This window comes from Euleptes europaea, chromosome 20, assembly GCF_029931775.1.
Source record: "Euleptes europaea isolate rEulEur1 chromosome 20, rEulEur1.hap1, whole genome shotgun sequence".
Lineage (NCBI taxonomy): Eukaryota > Metazoa > Chordata > Lepidosauria > Squamata > Sphaerodactylidae > Euleptes > Euleptes europaea.
This window is the reverse complement of record NC_079331.1, coordinates 12,988,631-13,010,875: the sequence shown is the minus strand read 5'-3', so window position 1 is coordinate 13,010,875 and position 22,245 is coordinate 12,988,631. Positions and strand designations below refer to the sequence as shown.

At 46.8% G+C, this 22,245-nt stretch overlaps 1 protein-coding gene across 1 annotated transcript in view; it reads left to right on the top strand.

Moving 5' to 3' along the window:
* The first annotated feature begins 1,534 nt into the window (after positions 1–1,534).
* The window catches only part of LOC130492287 (cell surface hyaluronidase-like), a 108,744-nt gene continuing 88,033 nt past the window's right edge, over positions 1,535–22,245 (top strand). The window contains exons 1-3 of the mRNA XM_056866085.1: positions 1,535–1,561; positions 2,084–2,181; positions 9,017–9,110. Coding sequence (XP_056722063.1) covers positions 1,535–1,561; positions 2,084–2,181; positions 9,017–9,110 — 219 coding nt within the window. The remainder of the gene's footprint in view (positions 1,562–2,083; positions 2,182–9,016; positions 9,111–22,245) is intronic.

Sequence of the window (22,245 nt, the reverse complement as noted above, 5' to 3'; positions counted from 1 at the left end):
TGTCCCCTGGATGAAAAGGTTGCCGGTTTGCAGTAAACGCCTATTGTTATCCTGAAAAGAAGGAAATAAGAACATAAGAAAATCCCTGCTGGATCAGACCAAGGCCCATCAAGTCCAGCAGTCTGTTCACACAGTGGCCAACCAGGTGCCTCTAGGAAGCCCACAAACAAGACGACTGCAGCAGCATTAGCCTGCCTGTGTTCCACAGCACCCGATATAATAGGCATGCTCATCTGATCTTGGAAATGAAGAACCTGCTTTGCATTTGGGCGGTACTATGCTATGAAGTGGACATGGGCAGTGTGGCTATCTGCTGGGCTTAGGGTTGCCAACCTCTAGGTAATAGCTGGACATCTCCCGCTATTGCAACAGATCTCCAACCAATAGAGATCAGTTCACCTGGAGAAAATGGCCGCTTTGGCAATTGGAATCTATGGCATTGAAGTCCCTCCCGTCCCTAAACCTTGGTTAGGCTTGGGTCTAGGGCTACTTGTGTCCAAACATAGAAACAGAAACCCAGAACTGGAACGGACCTCACATGAAGCTGCCTCATACTGAATCAGACCCTTGGTCCATCAAAGTCAGTACTGTCTAGTCAGACAGGCCGCAGCTTTCCAGGGTCTCAGGTGGAGGTGTTTCACATCACCTACTTGCCTGGTCCCTTTAACTGGAGATGCTGGGGTTTGAACCTGGGACCTTCTGCATACGAAGCAGATGCTCTATCTCTGAGCCACTGGCTCAAGGGTTATCTAGCCAACCCCCCTGCACAACACAGGAAGTTTATAATTACCCCCACCCCGTTCCTCCAGTGACCCCCTGCTCTACATCCAGAAGAAGGCAAAAAACCTCCAGGATCTCTGGGCCAAACCGACCCGGAGGAAAATTCCTTCCTGACCCCAAAGCGGCGACCAGTATTACCCTGGGCATGTAAGAAAGGGCCACGAGAGCCAAGCACTGATGCAATAAATGGTTACCATATAGAAGGAGGTGAGTAATTAAAATACAAAGACAAATCAGAAATAGTTGACCAACAAAAGATCTCCATACACACAAAACAGCAAAACAAATCAGAAATGCATGTATTTTACTTTTGATGATGTACATTTGCACATCTCGTTTCTCTGCAGCTTCTTATTCTTTGTTTTTTTAATTTTTGTTTGCAGTTGTTCCGGTTTGATTCCCCTCTCCTCCACACGAGCTGCGGAGGCTAATCTGGTGAACTGGATTTGTTTCCCCGCTCCTACACAGGAAGCCAGCTGGGTGCCCTTGGGCTAGTCACAGCTCTCTCAGCCTCACCCACCTCCCAAGGTGTCTGTTGCGGGGAAGGGAAGGTGATTGCAAGCCGGGTTGAGTCTCCCTTAAGCGGTAGAGAGTCAGCATATAAAAACTAACTCTTCTTCAAGTCTATAATGTAGATTTGCCTCCTGTGTTTAATGAGTTAAGAGCCCGCCAGTCATCTGGGGGCGGGGAGGGGTTACCAGCTTTATTTGGTTGATTCGGCACACCTGCAGCGCATCTCCCTCCCCAGCCTATTATGCCTGGAGAGTTGGAGGAAGAGAAGGTAAACCTTGCTGTAGGCCAGGTTGGTGTATAACCCAATTCTAAATAAGGACTTCCTCCCTTAGGCTTTTTCTGAGCTGGAGCACCCTTCAGCTCTGATGTGTTACCTCCCTTTTGGGGAAAGTTTTTACATTAACAACAGAAAGGCGTGCGTTTGGGGGGAGACCTTCCAACTTCTTGCAGTTAAGCCGGGTAACTAATTTGGCTGCAAAGAGGATTTTTTAAAAAACACCACCAAATTGGAGCCCGCAGAGGCAAAGAAAAAAAAAGGCGTCATTTATTTTCGAGTTTATGCAAAAGTTTGGCTGCATCTCTGCGTGGCTAAAGAAGGGGTGGAAAAAACAGCCTTGTTTTTGATGGCTTTAAAAAAATCACCGCCTCTGCGTCCTGGGTCACTTTTTGCAGGAGCCGGGAGGAAAGAGGAGGTTTTTTCCCCTTCTCTCTCGCCTTCCCCCCCCCTTTGGGGCATCTTAAAATTTGGAGGTCTTTTAAGTCCTTTTTTAAGGGGTCCTTTTTGCTGCAGGTGGAGCGCTTTGGCAGGGAAGCGCCGCGGGCAAAGGACGCATCTTGCACCAGCCGCCTCTTCCCCTTGCAAGACGCCGCCCGGACAAGCAATGCCTGGTAAGGGGAGGGGAAGGGCGGGGAGGCCTGGATCCGCCCTCGCCCCCCGTTAGCTCCGCCTAGGGCACTCCCCCTTGGGGGCAGGAGAGCCGGGAGGGCGAGGGACAGTGCGATCCTGAAAAGAGCCCTCCTTTGCACGGTGCAATCCTGGAAAGAGTTCTTCCAGTTTAAGCTCATTCATTTTAATGTGCTCAGACTGGGATAATCCTGCACAGGATTGCACTGCGAGTCGCCAGGGGTCCTCCTTTGCTCGGTGCAATCCTGGAAAGAGTTCCTCCAGTCTAAGCTCATTCATTTTAATGTGCTCAGACTGGAGTGATTCTGCACAGGATTGCACTGCGAGTCGCCAGGGGTCCTCCTTTGCTCGGTGCAATCCTGGAAAGAGTTCCTCCAGTCTAAGCTCATTCATTTTAATGTGCTCAGACTGGGATAATCCTGCACAGGATTGCACTGCGAGTCGCCAGGGGTCCTCCTTTGCTCGGTGCAATCCTGGAAAGAGTTCCTCCACTCTAAGCTCATTCATTTTAATGTGCTCAGACTGGAGTGATTCTGCATAGGATTGCACTGCGAGTCGCCAGGGGTCCTCCTTTGCTCGGTGCAATCCTGGAAAGAGTTCCTCCACTCTAAGCTCATTCATTTTAATGTGCTCAGACTGGAGTGATTCTGCATAGGATTGCACTGCGAGTCGCCGGGGGTCCTCCTTTGCTCGGTGCAATCCTGGAAAGAGTTCCTCCAGTCTAAGCTCATTCATTTTAATGTGCTCAGACTGGGATAATCCTGCACAGGATTGCACTGCGAGTCGCCAGGGGTCCTCCTTTGCTCGGTGCAATCCTGGAAAGAGTTCCTCCACTCTAAGCTCATTCATTTTAATGTGCTCAGACTGGAGTGATTCTGCATAGGATTGCACTGCGAGTCGCCAGGGGTCCTCCTTTGCTCGGTGCAATCCTAGAAAGAGTTCCTTCAGTCTAAGCTCATTCATTTCAATGGCCTCAGACTGGAGTAATCCTACATAGGGTTGCACTGGGAGTCTCCTTTGCCCTGCTGAAAGCGAAACCAAAGTTGCTGCGCGCTTCTTGGGAGTAAGACCCCATGCAACTCTGCAGGCTTTGCTTCCTTGCAATGCCTGGAACACTGGCCCTATGCAAGGATGCAAAGTCTGCAGAAGAGTAGGACTTAGGGTTGCCGACTGTCTGGAGGAGGAAATGCCCTGCCCTTTAAACAGAGGTGTTGTTTTAATGAGGTGTTCATAGAATCATAGAGTTGGAAGAGACCACCAGGGTCATCTAGTCCAACCCCCTGCACAATGCAGGAAATTCACAACTACCTTCCCCCCCAAGTCCCCAGTGACCCTACTCCATGCCCAGAAGATGGCCAAGATGCTCTCCCTCTCATCATCTGCTTAAGGTAACAATCAGCATTGCTGACAGATGGCCATCTAGCCTCTCCTTAAAAACCTCCAGGGAAGAAGAGCTCACCACCTCCCGAGGAAGCCTGTTCCACTGATGAACTGCTCTAATTGTTAGAAAATTTTTCCTAATGTCTAGATGAAAACTCTTGATTTAATTTCAACCCCTTGGTTCTGGTCTGACCTCTGGGGCAACAGAAAACAACTCGTCACCCTCCTCTATGTGACAGCCCTTCAAGTACTTGAAGATGGTGATCATATCCCCTCTCAGTCTTCTCTTCAGGCTAAACATACCTAGCTCCTGCAACCTTTCCTCATAGGACTTGGTCTCCAGACCCCTACCCATCTGTGTTGCCCTCCTCTGGACACTGTTCTTTACCAGGTGATGCCCTTGACCTCTATAAGCTTGGCCTGTCCGTTTCCATACCTTGTGCCAGTTTTAAAGCGACAGGTAGCTTTTCTCCAGGCTGTTAGCGTATGCTTAACGTTAGCACCTTCTCGTTGCCATAAGTGGCTCCAATATCTACGCTTGAGGCAAGGTGGAATAATTTGGAAATCTGATTTCACCCCCTTCTCCAAACTCCCCTCCAGGATTCCTTAAGCGCTATGGAGGGTAGGTAAAGGTACCTGTGCAAGCACCGGGTCGTTCCTGACCCATGGGTGATGTCACATCCCGACATTTACTAGGCAGACTATATACACTTTCACACATGCCAAATAATGCACTTTCAATCCACTTTCACAATCGTTTGCAAGTGGATTTTTCCAGCTCACACAGTAAAATCTAGCTTCAAAGTGCATTGAAAATGGACTGAAAGTTCATTATTCGGCATGTGTGAAAGTGCCCAATGTTTTTGGGGTGGTTTGCCATTGCCTTCCCCAGTCGTCTACACTTGACCCCCTAGCAAGCTGGGTACTCAGCAAGCTGGGGGGTAGCCATAGGGTTGCGTAGGGCTGCCAACCTCCCTCCAGGTAGTTACTACACAAAAACAACAATCTATGCTGATATAATATAGACTGTGGGAACAAACAACATAAACGCTCAGTTTAGAATACTTAGCATAAACATAACCAATAAACTATTTCATATTCATTTAATGTACAATAATAGTAATTATACAATGTTACTAATTGCTACCTAATCAAAATTAGGCTTTGCTATGCTATAAAAGCAAGAACTGGGTATGCAAGAACAGAATATATACAGTTGCCTAGGTTGATAACGGCTCAATCCCAAACTATAATTTCATACAATAAATTCTACTGTTGGGTGATAATTTCTCAGCACAAAAGGTGCACAAGTCCCGAGAGAATGCGAGCCCAAAAAGTTACTTGCTGAATTGCAAATATTTAACCACGACTGTGTGGCTCAATCTCCCGGGCTGGAGATGGCAAGGACGTGATGTCGATCCGTAGCACGTTTCAGTCTTTCTTCAGCTTGCCCGTATATTCAGGTATATTTCCACAGAAATTAACTGGCAGCATGCCTTGCTCTTTGAGAAGCTGGAGATCACCTGCTATCCAGGTGGTGGCTGGAGATCACCTGCTATTACAACTGATCCCCAGTCCATAGAGATCCATTCACCTGGAGATAATGGCCACTTTGGCAACTGGACTCTATGGCACTGAAGTCCCTCCCCAAACCCCGCCCTCCTCAGGCTCCGCCCCAAAAACCTCCTACTGGTGACAAGGAGGACCTGGCAACCCTAGGTTGCCAGCTTTCGGTTGTGAAGATTTGGGAGGCGGAGCCTGAGAAGGGTGCGGTTTGGATAAGGAAGGGACTTCAGTGGGGTATAATGCCATAGAATCCAATGGCCAAAGTGGCCATTTTCTCCCGGTGAACTGATCTCTATTGCCTGGACATCAGTTGTAATCCCAGGAGATCTCCAGCCAACATCTGGAGGTTGGTAAGCCAAAACAGACACCTCTGTGCATAAATGTAGTTACTCCAAATCTAACACAGATCAGCCATACAAAGTATAGCTAAACAACAGGCTGTATTATACAGTAACATTGACAAACACATGCAAAAAGTCCTATTTCTTAAGCATAAAGACACAAAGTCACAATATTCCAAGGTTTCCAAAACGCACTATCCTAAAGACAGACAATAAGTCCAACAGGTACCAATTCAAGGTTTTTTCTTCTTTCAGGGAGGGGACTTCAATGCCATAGAGTCCAATGGCTAAAGTTGCCCTTTTCTCCAGGGGAACTGATCTCTATTGGCTGGAGATCAGTTGTAATAGCGGGAGATCTCCAGCTAGTACCTGGAGGTTGGCATCCCTAGCCTGAGTATTTCCCCCCCCCCCCGGCCTTGAATGATAATTCAGGTAAATCTGACTGGCACAAGAGGGTTGACTTTGATTAAAAGTGGACATGAGCAACATTTGTTTCAGAAACTCACGGCTTGAGGTAAATGGTAACACTTAAAACAGGAGTTGTCGGATGTTTGGTTTCACACACTTCCTCGCCTCGGGACAACATCCTCTCGGTCAGGTGTATGGCGTATTACCACAGCTGCAACACACCTGTTGGTTTACTTATTTGGGGTTTTTTGCCCCGCCCTTTCCCCACCGAAGTCAGATTCAGGGTGGCAAACAGCCCATAAAACAGTGAACAATAAAATTAAAACAAAATGCATTATGCAGACGTATGGTTTGGACATTTAAAATCCTTAATAATGTTAAAATGCTAGACGGCACCCCTATAAAACTAATAACGGGGAGAACATTCAAGGGGAAAGATGAATGCCTGCAGTAACATGCCGGCACTCTCAAATCCCTCTACAAGGAAACTTAATCCAAGTTCAATCTAATAATAATAATAATAATAATTTATTAGTACAGTCACTGACCAGAAAAAACAACAGCCACAGCAGATAATAAGAAAACCAACACCAATAGCTACTACTGCTACTACAAATAATCTAAGCCTAAGAATTACATATTACATGTACGAATAAAACTTATACAAACATCGTATAACTTGGTGTGACCCCCCCCTTAATATTTTGAGTAATATACTCTTATCCCGTCAGGTACGGCGTATTTTAATAGCTGCAGCAGGAAAAGAGGAAGACCCAACCAGAGATGGATGGACTCAATAAAGGAAGCCACAGCCCTCAATTTGCAAGACCTGAGCAAGGCTGTCAAAGATAGGACATTTTGGAGGACGCTGATTCATAGGGTCGCCATGAGTCGGAAGCGACTTGACGGCGCTTAACACATACACACAGCGCAGAATTTAGCAGTCAAGAGTATAAACTGTGATTTTTCATCAGTTAGGAGTTTCTTAGCCGGAAACTCATCTGGTTGGTCAGGGAAAGTGTTAAGCAAAGGGGAAAGAACCCTTGTGCGGACTTCTTGGTAGAACGAACAGCGTATCAAGACATGTTCTGAAGTTTCTCTGTCCCCTGACCCACAAGGGCAAAGCCTTTCTGCTATAGGGACCTTCTTAAATCAAATTAAATTGTTCTCGTTGGCTACTGTGTCTCTGGCCTGTGCTTACCCAGTCACAGTCATCAGTCAATGTAAAAGTTCAGCATATCTGACAATTGTCAATTCTTCTACGCGTTGCTAGCCACACTTGTAAGGAAAACCCTGCCTTGGGAATCCTGAGCTTTCCTTGCAATGTCTAGTTCCACCCTAACACGTTTCTACTAGAAGCACGACAGTGTGATCTTTTCCTATGCTCCTTTTGCATTTTTAGTCCCATGGCCCCGGTAACGGTCGTGTAAATCTTATAAGGAAATTGAGACCCAGAAAAGGAAGTCCTCAGTATCTGTGGAGGATTTATTCCCTCCGATACTGCTCCAAAACAGATTACTCTCTGCTCACAATGCATTCTAGTTCCTATGTGTAGGAGCTGTTTAACTTCATTGTGATATTTCTATTTGGAAGGTAAATCAGTGAGGTTGATTTTTGACTTCTGTGCTTATTTTTCATTTTTAATGTGTAAAAATACGTTCTAGTAACATTGAAGATGGAAGTTTGCTCCAGAAAGGGGAAGGAGACCCTTCAAAAAAATTTGCGAAATAGGTTTTTATGCATAATAAAACTGAGTAGTGAAAATGAGACAATCAGAAATGTACAAAGAATATAATTCAGAGCATCATGCTTCCTTAAATTCAGAGCAAATGCATTATGAAGAGATAATGTCCTTCCAAAGGTTTTTGTATATATAATCATAGAATTGGAAGGGACCATTCGAGAAGGATATGGAAAAAAGTATCTGTCTTATCTAAAGGGGAAGGATGGAATCATTCAGAATATGGGATATTCGTAAATCTACCCTGGCGAACAAGAGAAGGATTAACATTTAACCTAGACAGAAGGCCTCTGCATATCAAGGGATATGATGGAAGTTTTTTGGGGGAGGGGAAATACCAACGTCCGCTAATGGGGCTGTCTGGTTTGGCTCGTGTTTGTTGGCAACTGAATTTGGTGTGGGATTTTTCCCATTAATGCACTGTTTTGATACCAGTCTCTGGCTTCCACTACTGATGGACTGCATAGGGGTTATCACCAAAAGCCTCTTGATTCAAGGTCCCTTGAGGATCAATGTTAATACCAGGAGCCACCTATTGCCTGCTTTGTGGGTTTTTCCCCAGTATCATAGAATCATAGAATTGGAAGGGACCACCAGGGTCATTTAGTCCAACCCCCTGAACAATGCAGGAAATTCACAACTACCTCCCCCCCACACCCCCAGTGACCCCTACTCCATGTCCAGAGATGGCAACAAAAAAAAACACAACCTGGCCAATCTGGCTTGGAGGAGAATTGCTTCCTGACCCCAAAGTAGCTATCAGCGCTACCTTAGGCATGCAAGAAAGGGCCGCGAGAGCCAAACACTGATGCAAACCTTCTTGCCCTCCCTCTCACCATCTGCTTAAGGTCATAGAATCAGCATTGCTGACGATGGCCATCTAGCCTCTGCTTAAAAACCTCCAAGGAAGGAGAGCTCACCACCTCCCGAGGAAGCCTGTTCCGCTGAGGAACTGCTCTAATTGTCAGAAAGTTCTTCCTAATGTTTAGCAGGAAACTCTTCTGATTCAATTTCAACCCGTTGGTTTCGGTCCGACCTTCTGGGGCAACAGAAAAAAACTCGGCACCCTCCTCTATGTGACAGCCCTTCAGGTACTTGAAGATGGTTATCCTATTCCCTTCTCAGTCATCTCCTCTCCAGGCTAAACATACCCAGCTCCTTCAGCCTTCCCTCATAGGACTTGGTCTCCATTTCTACATGTCCCTGTACCCAGAAACGGGAATATAGCTTTGCCCTCTCACCATGTGTGCTCAGAGGTTCCCCTTTTTCTTAACGGCCTCTCCAACCGAGTCGGAGGCTGCAGCATATATCTGATGTAGTTGAAAGGCGGGAAATGTGAACAATGGAACGGTCTGCCATCTGTCCGTTTTGTTTTGTTTGCAGGTCTCCCCGGGCTTTGCGCTGCTGCGCCTCCTCCCTCTCCACCTTTTCCAGCAACAGGAGCAGCCTCTCCCAGGCCTGGACCTGCAAGGGCGCGGTCTGTAGCAGTTTCCGGGTTACAAAGGCAGCAGTCTCACCCCAACTCCCTGCTGCGCCGGAAGATCCGAGCCTGTCAGAGTGTGCGATTCCCTGTTTCCGGTGTCGTGGTGCTTGCCAGCTTCCTTCTCCTCCTGCCATCTTGCCTGACAGGTGCTGATGGTTAAACACTGACATATCTAAGCATTTCATTTACAGAATGTAGCGCGCCGCATTGTCGTGACCAGGTATAGGTGGATCTGCCCATAGGTAACGGTGCCGTCTTGAGGTTGATTCCCTGCATTGTCTTCGTTTATAACTGAAACTCGAGACGGATTACAAAATAGGATAAAAACAATACAAAATCAGAGATCTGTAATGAACAAACAATGCAGTATGACTAGAATTAAAAAGGTAAAGGTCCCCTGTGCAAGCACCGGGTCATTCCTGACCCGTGGGGTGATGTCACATCCCGATGTTTACTAGGCAGGGGTGGTTTACCAGTGCCTTGTTTACGGGGTGGTTTGCCAGTGCCTTCCCCAGTCATCTTCCCTTTACCCCCAGCAAGCCGGGTACTTATTTGACTGACCTCGGAAGGAAGGAAGGTTGAGTCAACCTTGAGCCAGCTACCTGAAACCGACTTCTGTCGGGATCGAACTCAGGTCGTGAGCAGAGCTTGGACTGCAGTACTGCAGCTTACCACTCTGTGCCATGGGGCTCATATGACTAGGATTAAAGAACTGGAAAGCAATGGAAGCAACAAACAAACACTGTCTAAGGCAGTTGGCTTCTAAACGTTTTGAGCCTGCGCGCACCTTTGTAATTCTGACAGAGGGTGGCAAAACGGCTGCTGCAGGAGATGGAGCCAACCGCAAAATATCAGGAATGGAGGTTAGGCACACATTGATTGATTGATGCATTCGTTGTGTGGCATTTAGTTGTGGTTTGTTGATGCGGAGATGATGTTGGGGAAATGTACATTTCCAGGCAAAAGTTTAGCGAGAGGCAACTGGAGGGGCTGTGGCTCAATGGTGGAGCTTCTGCTTGGCCTGCAGAGGGTCCTAGGTTCAATCCCTGGCATCTCCAGTTGAAAGGACCAGATAGTAGGTGATGTGAAAGACCTCTGCCTAAGACCGTGGAGAGACTCTGCCAGTCAGAGTAGACAAGACCCACCTTCATAGATCAAAGGTCTGACTCGGTAGATAGCAGCTTCATTTATGGAGAAGGTATGGTTTAGCACTAGAACGCTCTCTTGGCATGCAGAAAGTCTCAGGTTCAATCCCGGCGTCTCCATTTAAAAGGATCAGGTAGTAGGTGATACGAAAGACCTCCACCTGAGGCCTTGGAGAGCTGCTGCCAACCAGAGCTGGCAATACTAGCTTTGATAGACCAAAGGTCTGACTCAGTAGCTTAATGAGTTCAACAGAAAATGGTGCAAAAATGAAAAATTGTGTATTTCATTTGCACGTGGGACAAAAGAAACCCGAACAAGCGTTTTCTGTTGAAACTGTGGAGTTGAGAATGTTGAAAACCGTCTAGTAGCAGACGACCACGTTTTACTTGTGAAGAAGAAGAAGAGTTGGTTTTTTATATGCCGACTTTCCCTACCACTTAAGGCAGAATCAAACCAGCTTACAATCACCTTCCCTTCCCCTTCCACAACAGACACCCTATGAGATAGGTGGGGCTGAGAGAGCTCTTAAGAGAACTGTGACTAGCCCAAGGTCACCCAACTGGCTTCATGTGGAGGAGTGGGGAAACCAACCCGGCTCACCAGATTAGCGTCTGCTGCTCCTGTGGAGGAGTGGGGAATCGAACCCGGTTCTCCAGATCAGAGTCTACCGCTCCATTTACTTGTATATCACATAACCAAAGGAACCCCGTTTGTCGATCATCTGGCAAATAGAGTTCTTACCACCTTTTTGATTTGTTTCAGAATATAGCCTGAATCCTAACAGTACTTTATGGGACACTGGATACAAGGAACACTTTCAGAGGATTCTACCCAATTCTCCTCCCCGCAGCTCATTCAGAAGTAACCAAATCCATCTACGTCGCCACAAGTGGTTGAATCCCAAAGCGAAACCATTGCCCTTCCACTGGGAACTTTTGCTCCTCGGGAACATAGAAGTACTGGCTGAAAGGAAGCAACCCCAGACTTTCTCTGTTCTGAGGAATGGGATGATCCAGACGAGGAAATCATTGCCTAAGCCTGAAGTCAAACAAAGCGGTAGGTACAAAGAGCTTGTTCTCCATGTTTCTTCATGTAGGAATTTAAAAAGATTGGATGGGCTGCTTTTCATGGTGACGTGTTGTGTCTGAAGTTGCCACAGCTCACTCAGACGGTGCGAACGGGACTTGTGACAATCCTTGGTTAGGGCTTTTTATGCAGAGACGTTTCTCCGCGGTAACCCCCGCCGGCTGCTTCGGGGCTTCCTTTTGATTAGGCACGCCTTTTCCGCCTCGCTCTCCCCGTGCATTTTGTCCGTGCTTTCCAGATTCTGGCTAAAACAGCATCTGGAAAACACGGACAAAATGCGCGGGGAGGGCGAGGCGACCTCCGATGGACGGAAAAGGCGTGCATAATCAAAAGGAAGCGCCAAAGTCCCGGGTGACCGCCGGGAAACGTCCCTGCATAAAAGGCCTAGGTTACAGTGGAGCGTTTCCCCCCCTCGCGCATGCATTCATATGAACATCAGGGTGTGGTAAGCCTAGCCCAGGGTTTTTTCAAATGTTCTAATTTCAGGGGACCCTTTTGATACTGACGGTCAAAGAAACACCGTGCGGCTATGACGGCACCTTTCTGTGTTGCGGAGGATTGTGGGAAGGGCACATTTCGTTCAATGGGGCTCTTGCAGGTGTCTCTGTCATTCCCTGTTAGCTTGGATGGAGTGAGCAAGTGCTTGTCGCTGAACGTTGTTGGGACAGTGGGAGCGAAGCTGTTTGTCCAGAGGCAGAATCTTGATATGTGTCCACCTGGTCAGACTTCTCACATCCAATTCCTGCCTTCCATGGGAGCCAGCGTGGTGTAGTGGTTAAGAGCGGTGGTTTGGAGTGGTGGATTCTGATCTGGAGAACCGGGTTTGATTCCCCACTCCTCCACATGAGCGACGGACACTAATCTGGTGAACTGGATTTGCTTCCCCACTCCGACACATGAAGCCAGCTGGGTGACTTTGGGCAAGTCTCTCAGCCCCACCTACCTCACAGGGTGTCTGTTGTGGGAAGGGAAGGTGATCATAAGCCAGTTTGAGTCTCCCTTAAATGGTAGAGAAAGTCGGCATATAAAAACCAACTCTTCTTCCTCTTCTTCCTCTTCTTCCATCTTCCATCTTCCTGGGGGAAAATACACTTGGCACTTACATGAGTCTTGCAAATGTTTGTTCTGCTTAAAGATAGGCAGGATCCTGAACCATGCAACAAGGGTCTTTGTGTTCTTGAAGATCTACCACCCATACTGACTGACTCAGTTTCCCCTTTGAGAATCTGAAGGGTTTCAAATCAGCCTGTGGTATGGTGTGTGTGGGGTCACTGTTCCATGACTCGTCACTGTTCGAATTCCATTTGGTGTACAACCAAAAGCTTGAGTATGTTGTTGACAGTAAGTGTTACTCATGGAAAGATTCTCCTCTCTTTATTTCTTAGGATCTTTGTCCCAAAAGAAAGGAAGAATCCAAAAACTTTATTTAACAGCAAAGTTTAGCAGCTTTTAGGAAAGCAACAGAATGGAAAAGCAAAACACCCGCACCGCACAGTAGAAGAAAGCATCACCATTTCAAAGAGCTTGGAGAAAAAGAAGTAGAGCTGGTTTTTATATGCTGATTTTCTCTATCTTTTAACGAGAATCAAACCGGCTTACAATTGCCTTCATTTCCTCTCCCCACAACAGACGCCTTGTGGGGTAGGTGGGGTAGCTGAGAGAGTTCAGAGAGAACTGGGACGAGCCCAAGGTCACCCAGCAGTCTTCATGTGGAGGAGTGGGGAAACCAACCTGGTTCACCAGATTAGCCTCTGCCGCTCATGTGGAGGAGTGGGGAATCAAACCCGGTTCTCCAGATCAGAGTCCACTGCTCCTAACCACTACACCACGCAGAAGAAATAATTCAGAAAATAAATTTCCTAAATACAGAAACAGGAGATATATTTTGCCACCTATGCTATTTAATAGCCTTTTCCGTTGTTTAGTTGCACGAAGAAGAAGAGTTGTTTTTATATGCTGACTTTCTCTACCACTTAAGGCAGAATCAAACCAGCTTACAATCACCTTCCCTTCCCCTTCCCACAATAGACAACCTGTTAGGTAGGTGGGGCTGAGAGAGCTCTAAGAGAGCTGGGACTAGCCCAAGGTCACCCAGCTGGCTTCATGTGGAGGAGTGGGGAAACCAATCCAGTTCGCCAGATTAGCCTCCGCCGCTCATGTGGAGGAGTGGGGAATCAAACCCAGTTCTCCAGATCAGAGTCCACCGCTCCAAACCACCGCTCTTAACCACTACTAATAAGATGTCCATTCATACAGCCCTGTGTCGAGCTTATATGTCCTGTTCTCCGGGAACTAATAGCGTATGAGATGTATTTTGGTTGTTTTTCTAATGTCTTAAATACTTAAAAAATACTTAAAAAATGTCTGCATCATTTTTGCCTTGAGCCATCCCTTTCTAAAGTGCCTTTGATAGAGGGATCTTAACTTTGGCATGCTCTTAACTTAGTATCGGCGTAACTCATACACCAACTGTGTGCAAACTGCTCCCCTGAGAACCAGCTATAACAAGGCATTAGCAATGGGACTGGAGGGCGATGGAGCCCCCTATCTGCAGCAGTGAGACGGCTCCGCTGCTAATTTGGGTGTAAAATCTCCATCAAGTTGCAGCCAAACCACATGTTGTTCAGTGGCCAGCTGTGCCTCTCTGGTGCAGTGCGCGTGGAGCTTAATGACACTGACATTTTCAGATATACAGGCATGTGACTGGGCTGTGATTCAATGCATTTTACTTAAGAACATCAGAAAGGCCATGCTGGATCAGACCAAGGTCCCTCAAATCCAGCAGTAGGGTTGCCAACCTCCAGGTAACGGAAAGAAAATAGGCACCACTGTACTGGTATCCAAAGATTCGGAAATTAGTCCAGGAGCGAGAAACTAGTTAACAAAAGTGCAAAATTGATTTTATAAGCTGCTTAATTACACACGTGCACATAAAAGTGGACATACATAGACGTGACCTACAATATGACCAACGATAAAGTGACAAAATATCTCTGGAGAGAGTACAATCAATTTCTTCCAATGAGATATCTTGTAGTCTTGTAGCTACACAATGTATCCTTACCCTGACGGGGACGTGTGATGTAACCTACAACTTATTGGTGAATATATAGAAATGTAAGAAGACCATTGATTGAAGGACTGATGAAGAATTATTAATTAAGAATTTGAAACTGCCATATCCTCATCAAGAATTTGGCTTCTACAAGACTACAAGATATCTCATTTGAAGAAATTTATTGTACTCTTTCAAGAGACATTTTTAAACTTTATATTTCCACTGCACATTTGTCACTTTATTGTTTGTCATATTGTAGGTCATGTCTATGTATGTTCACTTTTATGTGTACATGTGTAATTAAGTAGCTTATAAAATCAATTTTGCACTTTTGTTAACTAGTTTCTCGCTCCTGTACTACTAACCACCAGGTAATAGCTGGAGATCTCCAGCCGATAGAGATCAGTTCACCTGGAGAAAATGGCTGCTTTGGCAATTGGACTCTATGGCATTGAAGTCCCTCCCCTCCCCAAACCCTGCCCTCAGGCTCTTCCCCAAAAACCTCCCGCCAGTGAGGAAGAGGGACCTGGCAACCCTTTCCAACAGTCTGTTCATACAGTGGCCAACCAGGTGCCTCTAGGAAGCCCACAAACAAGACAACTGCAGCAGCACCAGCCTGCCTGTGTCCAACGGCACCTAATATAATAGACCTGCTCCTCTGATCTTGGAGATAATAGGTATGCATCTTGACTAGTATCCATTTTGACTAGTAGCCCTCTCCTCCATGAACATGTCCATTCCCCTCTTAAAGCCTTCCAAGTTGACAGCCATCACCCCATCCAGGGGCGGGGAGTTCCGCCATTTAACTGTGCGTTGTGTGAAGAAATACCTCCTTTTGTCTGTTTTGAATCTCTCACTTGGGAGCCATCCCTATTTCATTCAGTGGGATTTCCTTGCTAGGATAGGGTTGGGATGCATTAGGGGGGAGACGTGTGTGCAAAAAGGAAAAGGAAAGTTTGAGAATCCCTGAATCAGGGTGGGTACTGACCTAATTCCTGTGCCCTCCCATCTTCTCATTCATAAGTGAAAAATGACCTAGTTCTGACTTCCTCCATCTGGGCAGAACTAAGGAAACAGGATGCCAGTCAGTTTCCAGAGAGAAAGTTCCATTCCCCTATTCCTGTGTGAATTCTGCAGCTTTTCCCAGAGGGGAGATGGAAGGGCATTATGAGAATGAGCCATGGCTCTGTTTCCTTCAAGAAGAAGAAGAAGAGTGGGTTTTTATATGCCGACCTTTCTACCACTTAAGGAAGATTCAAACCAGCTTACAATCACCCAGGAACCCAGGGCATGCAGAAGGTCCTAGGTTCAATCCCCGGCATCTCCAGTTAAAGGGACTAGGCAGGTAGGTGATGAGAAAGTCCTCTGCCTAAGACCCTGGAGAGCTGCTGCCGGTCTGAGTAGACAATCCTGACTTTGAGGGGACCGAGGGTCTGATTCAGTATAAGGCAGCTTCATGTGTTCACTTCCCACCCAGCTCGCTGTCATTCAGGACCACTTTATACAATCAGCAGAATTCTTGTAATTTATTAAAATATTTATATCCTGCCTTTCCTTGAGGGCCCAAGGTGGGGGTGGGGGTTTTGCTTATTAGAATACCCTCTTTATGAGGAAGCAACGTTTCTACGGATAAAAATGGCACACCAACAAGAAAGCGAGGCCACCCTCTTCTGCTAGCTTTCTACGTGCAGAGACCTTCCTAGTTGCTTAAACTAGGGCTCATCCAAACAGGACAATGCTCCCTGCAACTGTACAGTTCGGGGTATAGCTTTAACCCTTGATTTTGCAGGCCGAATGCTGGACAGACATCAGTTTTATCCTACGTGCATTAGAGAGAGAGCCAGCGTGGTGTAGTGGTTAAGAGCGGTGCTTTGGAGCGATGGATTCTAATCTGGAGAACCGGGTTTGATTCCCCACCTCACCACATGAGAGGCAGATGCTAATCTGGTGAACCGGGTTGGTTTCCCCACTCCTCCACGTGAACAGTGGACTCTGATCTGGAGAACTGGGTTTGATTCCCCACTCCTCCACATGAGCGGCGGACTCTAATCTGGTGAACCGGGTTGGTTTCCCCACCCCTACGCATGTAGCCAGCTGGGTGACCTTGGGCCCGTCACAGTTCTCTAAGAACTCTCTCAGCCCCACCTACCTCACAGGGTGTCTGTTGTGGGGAGGGGAAGGGAAGGCGATTGTAAGCCGGTTTGATTCTTTCTTAAGTGGTAGAGAAAGTCGGCATATAAAAAACAACTCTTCTTCTTCTTCTTCTGAAATCTTCTTCTTCTTCTTCTTCTGAAATCTTCTTCTGAACTCTTTATTACAATCTGGTGAGGTAGATCTGCATTATTATCTCCAAGGGTATGTTGTGTTTGTGATCTTTTCAACACAAAAACGGCAAACTTGGTTGTGCGAATGTGCGTGGGTTTGCTGTTGATGTTGAGGGTGTGATTTCCCCTTCTGTTTTATTCTATTCTGTTCCCAAAAGTGTTGAATAATACAATAAGTCCATTGAGTCATCAGATTTTGCTGTGTTATTAAAGCAACTATATAGCAAAACAGAAATGGAGGGGAAAGGGAGGTGTAGACAATGCAGCAGGAAGTGAACGTTACTGCTTTGAAGAGGTATTTCCCCCAGATTTCAGTAAGGACATAAAGAAATAATCCACTCTCAATGCACGTAGAATTTCGGTGGTGAAAGTCAACTACGTAAAGGAGGCCATTGTAAGATAATACCAAAATACTCTCATAATACTAGAACGCGGGGTCATCTGCTGAAGCTGGAGGGTGAGAGATTCAAAACAGATAAGAGGAAGTATTTCTTCACACAACGCATAGTTAAATTGTGGAACTCCCTGCCCCAGGATGTGGTGATGGCTGCCAACTTGGAAGGCTTTAAGAGGGGAGTGGATATGTTCACGCAGGATAGGCTATCCATATTAGTCAAAATGGATAATAGTCATGATGCATACCTATTGTCTCCAGTATCAGAGGAGCAGGCCTATTTATATTATGTACTTTGGAACACAAGCAGGATAATGCTGCTGCAGTCATCTTTTGTTTGGGGGCTTCCTAGAGGCACCTGGTTGGCCACTGTGTGAACAGACTGCTGGACTTGATGGGCCTTGGTCTGATCCAGCAGGGCTTTTCTTATGTTCTAAGGCTTTAAGAGGGGAGTGGACGTGTTCATAGAGGAGAGGGGTATTCATGGCTACTAGTCAAAATGGACACTAGTCATGATGCATACCTGTTCTCTCCAGGATCAGAGGAGCATGCCTAATATATTGGGTGCCATGGAACACAGGCAGGGTAAAGCTGCTGCAGTGGTCTTGTTTGCGGGCTTCCTAGAGGCACCTGGTTGGCCACTGAATGAACAGACTGCTGGACTTGATGGGCCTTGGTCTGATCCAGCAGGGCTTTTCGTATGCTCTTATAATTTAAATGACTGATCAGTGGCCGGGCAGGATGAGACTCGGGGAGCAATGAGAGAGATTGCAAATGGTTCTTACTGATCCACAGGAGCGCGAAGGGAGAGATGTTGATTCAGATTGGGTGAGGGATGTTCACATCTCCCACCACCACCACACACAAATGCCCTATCGGGGAGAAATGCGCATCCTTTGCAAGAGGATCTCAGGATCAGTCCCGGGCATGTTCAGTGAACGGGGTCTTGGTCTCCTGAAGGTTCTTCTCTGTTTGAGATCCTGGGAAGCTGCTTTTTGTAGGGACTGGTCTATTAGTCCAGTGTAAAGAGCGGAAGGGCATTGTTGACCCTTGATGGCATATAATAACATTGGAAGATGAACAAGTGAATGACTCTGAGATGGTATGGTGATTGTGTTGTCAGAGTGAATATAAGGAATCATACGTACTTGCATCTTTTGATCTATAGGCAGAGATTTTCCATTTCAAAAGAAAGAACCGTGACTGGCGTAGCATGTATGTGTAAAGTACCGTCAAGTCGTAGCAGCCTTATGGCCACCCCAGTAGGGTTTTCAAGGCAAGAGACTTAACAGAGGTGGTTTGCCACTGCCTTCCTCTGCGTAGCGACCCTGGTCTTCCTCGGTGGTCTCCGATCCAAGTATTAACTGCTTAGCTTCTGAGATCCGACGAGATCAGCCTAGCCTGGGCCATCCTAGCAAACTAAAAATCTCAGCCTAGGCAAACGGTGGCCTGTAGAAAGTTGCTGGTGCCAAGCCTCAAGAATGGAGCAAATTGACCACTGAATACAAATTAGTAAAGTAGCTGTTTAGGGTTGACACAAGAGAAATTTACAGGCGTCTAGCTTCCAGGAAGGTGGCGGTGTTGATATGCTGTGACTACAATTACAGTTTCTTATGGCATCTTAATGCCTTAAGAGATGGTTAAGAGCCAGTGTGGTATAGTGGTTAGAGAGTCAGACTAGGATCTGGGAGACCCAGGTTTGAATCCCTACTCTGGCATGGAAACTCACTGGGTGACCTTTGGCTGGTCACATATTCTCTCTCTCTCTCTCTCTCTCTCTCTCTCTCTCTCTCTCTCTCTCTCTCTCTCTCAGCCCAACCTACTTCAAAGGGTGATTGTTGAACACATGAAGTTGCCTTATACTGAATCAGACCCTTGGTCCATCAACGTTAGTATTGTCTATTCTGACCAGCAGCGGCTCTCCAGGGTCTCAGGCAGAGGTCTTTTACATCACCTACTCGTCTAGTCCCTTTAACTGGAGATGCTGGGATCGAACCTGGGACCTTCTGTATGCTGGGCAGATGTTCTGCCACTGAGCCATGACCTATCCCCATGAAGCTGCCTTATACTGAATCAGACCCTCGGTCCATCAAAGTCAATATTGTCTACTCAAACTGGCAGAGGCTCTCCAAGGTCTCAGGCAGAGGTCTTTCACATCACCTACTTGCCTAGTCCCTTTAACTGGAGATGCCGGGGATTGAACCTGGGACCTTCTACATACCAAGCAGATGCTCTACCACTGAGCTATGGCCCATCCCCAGTTCACAAATTGTTGTGAGGATAAAATAAAGGAGGGGAGAACACTGTTATAAGTCACTTTGGATTCACCTTTGGCAGAAAAAGCGGAGTATTCAAGTTACCTATACAAGGAATTGGCAGCAGATTTAGCACAGGGAGGGGCCGTGGCTCAGGGTTAGAGCATCCGCTTGGCATGCAGAAAGTCCCAGGTTCAAACCCCAACATCTCCCGATAAAAGGATCAGACCAAAGGTGATGGGAAGGACCTGGCTGTGACCCTGGAGAGAGTAGACCTTGATTTACCAGTGGTCTGATTCAGTATAAGGCAGCCTCCTGTATAGTCTAGGTAAAGAAGGAAAATACTGTTGTCCCACAATATGTAAGTTGTTGGTGAAACTCAACAAGATGTGGTGAGAGCTACCAGCTTAGATGTTTCCTAGAAAGGAGCAAATTCAAGCAGGATTTATCAGTAAGGAGCCAGTGTGTAGTGGTTAAGGTGTCGGACAAGGATCTAGAAATCCAGGTTTGAATCCCCACTCTGCCATAGAAACTTGCTGGGTGACCTTGGGCCAGTCACACATTCTCAACTTTCACCCTGGCAAGTATTTGGATGGGAGACCTCCAAGGGTTACAAGGGGTGTGACGCAGAGGCAGGCAATGGCAAACCACCTCTGAATGTCTCTTGCCTGGAAAACGCCACCGGCGTCACCATAAGTCAGCTGTCACTTGATGGCAAATAAAAACCTGTCAGTATCTGGAACCTCCATATCCAGAGGCAACCCCACCTTGTTGAGAAACAAGGAATGGAAATATACAGTATTATGATACTTCCTCCTAGACAAAATCTATCCTCCATAGGATTGAGTAATTAAATTCCTGACCAAAAAAAAAAGAGAACAAGATGTTTCTTTGCACAAAGTCTTCTTGTTTATTTCTTGCTATATTGCAATTGTTCTATGTCCCAAAGAAGTTGCATCTCTAATTGGATTTTTTTTTTTTGAAAACAGGTTAGATAAAAACAAATTTGGAGGAGACTGGTATGTCCTGTCCTGTTAGATGGGACATTCTTCTGACTCATTGCAGAAGATAGCTTAGCACAGCACTGAAACAGGTATAGAGGAGATTGACCACTGGGGATCAAGGGATTGCAACATCTTTCTTACTTGCAAAGGCTCAAAGCATTTCAGATGTAAAAGATAGGACAAGGAAGGGGTGATGGAAGAGGGGAAGGTGATAGATAAAATTACAAACGTCATAGTAAGAGGGGGAAAACAGACTGCTGGGCTTGATGGGCCTTGCTCTGATCCAGCAGGGCTTTTCTTATGTTCTTATGTTCTTTAGCATCACCCAGTGAAATGGATCTGCAGTAGGTTCAGAAGGTGCAAAAAAAGCCCGTTGGGCATTTCATGTAGTGGAATATTCTGCCACAAGACCTGTGGATGGTTGCTAGCTTGGATGATTTTGTAATGAAAGGGTTAGGCAAAATTGAAGGGGGGTACATCACTCAGTGGCTCTCTACTATGCTGGCTAAATGGAACTTCCATGTTTAGAGGCCATTTACCTTGAAACGCCCTTCTTACAGGCTTCAGCCTGTTTCCCTTTTGTAAATGATGGTTCTAGGTAGGGTTGCCAACCTCCAGGTGGTGGCTCAAGATCTCATAGAATCATAGAGTTTGAAGGGACCACCAGGGTCATCTAGTCCAACCCCCTGCACAATGCAGGAAATTCACAACTACCTCCTGGGATTACAACTGATCAGTTCACCTGGAAAATATGGCCGCTTTGGCAGGTGGGCTCTATGGCATTATACCCCATTGAAGTCCCACCCCAAATCCCGCCCTCCTCAGACTCCACCCCCAAAACCTCTAGGTATTTCCCAACCCGGAGCTGGCAACCTTAGAGACTAGGCAGATTCTTGGTCTAATCCAGCGGGGCTCTTTTTAGGTTGAAGCAATAGCCCCTTCTGGGTCTTCACAACATTCTAGACTAAAATTAGCAGGAAACTTGTTTGGGGGGGGAATGGTCGTCTTGGCCACCTGTGAATGTTGACTGCTTGAATGTTCAGTTGTGTTAGAATTAACACACATGAACACATGAAGCTGCCTTATACTGAGTCAGACCCTTGGTCCATTGAAGTCAGTATTGTCTTCTCAGACTGGCAGCGGCTCTCCGGGGTCTCAGGCAGGGGTCTTTCACATCACCCTTTAACCGGAGATGCTGGGGATTGAACCTGGGACCTTCTGCATGCCAAGCAGATGCTCTACCACTGAGCCAGGATGTGAGGGCGATCTGGCTGCGACATCTGTCACCCCACTGATCGCCAGGGTTCATTCCGGCTGATCTGGCCGGCTAGGCGGGTGTCCCCTCCCTCGCCACTCCATGTGCGTCCCTCCCGAAGCTGCGCACTTGGTGGAAGAGGACGACCATCCCAGATAGAAGGAGTGTACCGTTCTTCGGTCAAGGGTATACCACTGAGCCACCCCTGAGGGCCCTATCCTACTGTGGATGCCAGGCAGCAAATATCACCTTTCTCAGCCACCCAGCCTCTGTTTTCCCTCTCCCCCCTGCTCTGGCTCCTTCTTATCCTGATCGGTGGAGGCTGCTGCTGATTTCTCTGTAGCGAGGGGCCACGCTCTCCGCACATGTTCAGAGAAACCTTACCTTGGCTTTATTTATTTGGAATATGTGCATGGCGTTTCTCCGGAGACCTGCTCGAGGTGGCTCACAGTCAAAAGAAAACCTTTAAACCACAGCCGTTAGCAAAGCAAAACAGGCGGTTAAAAACAAACCAGAGCAGAGAAACAGTGTAATAACGCGCACACCTTGATCCACTTAAAATGATATAGATTACAGTGCTTGGTGCCAGAAGCAGACTGTAAAGCTG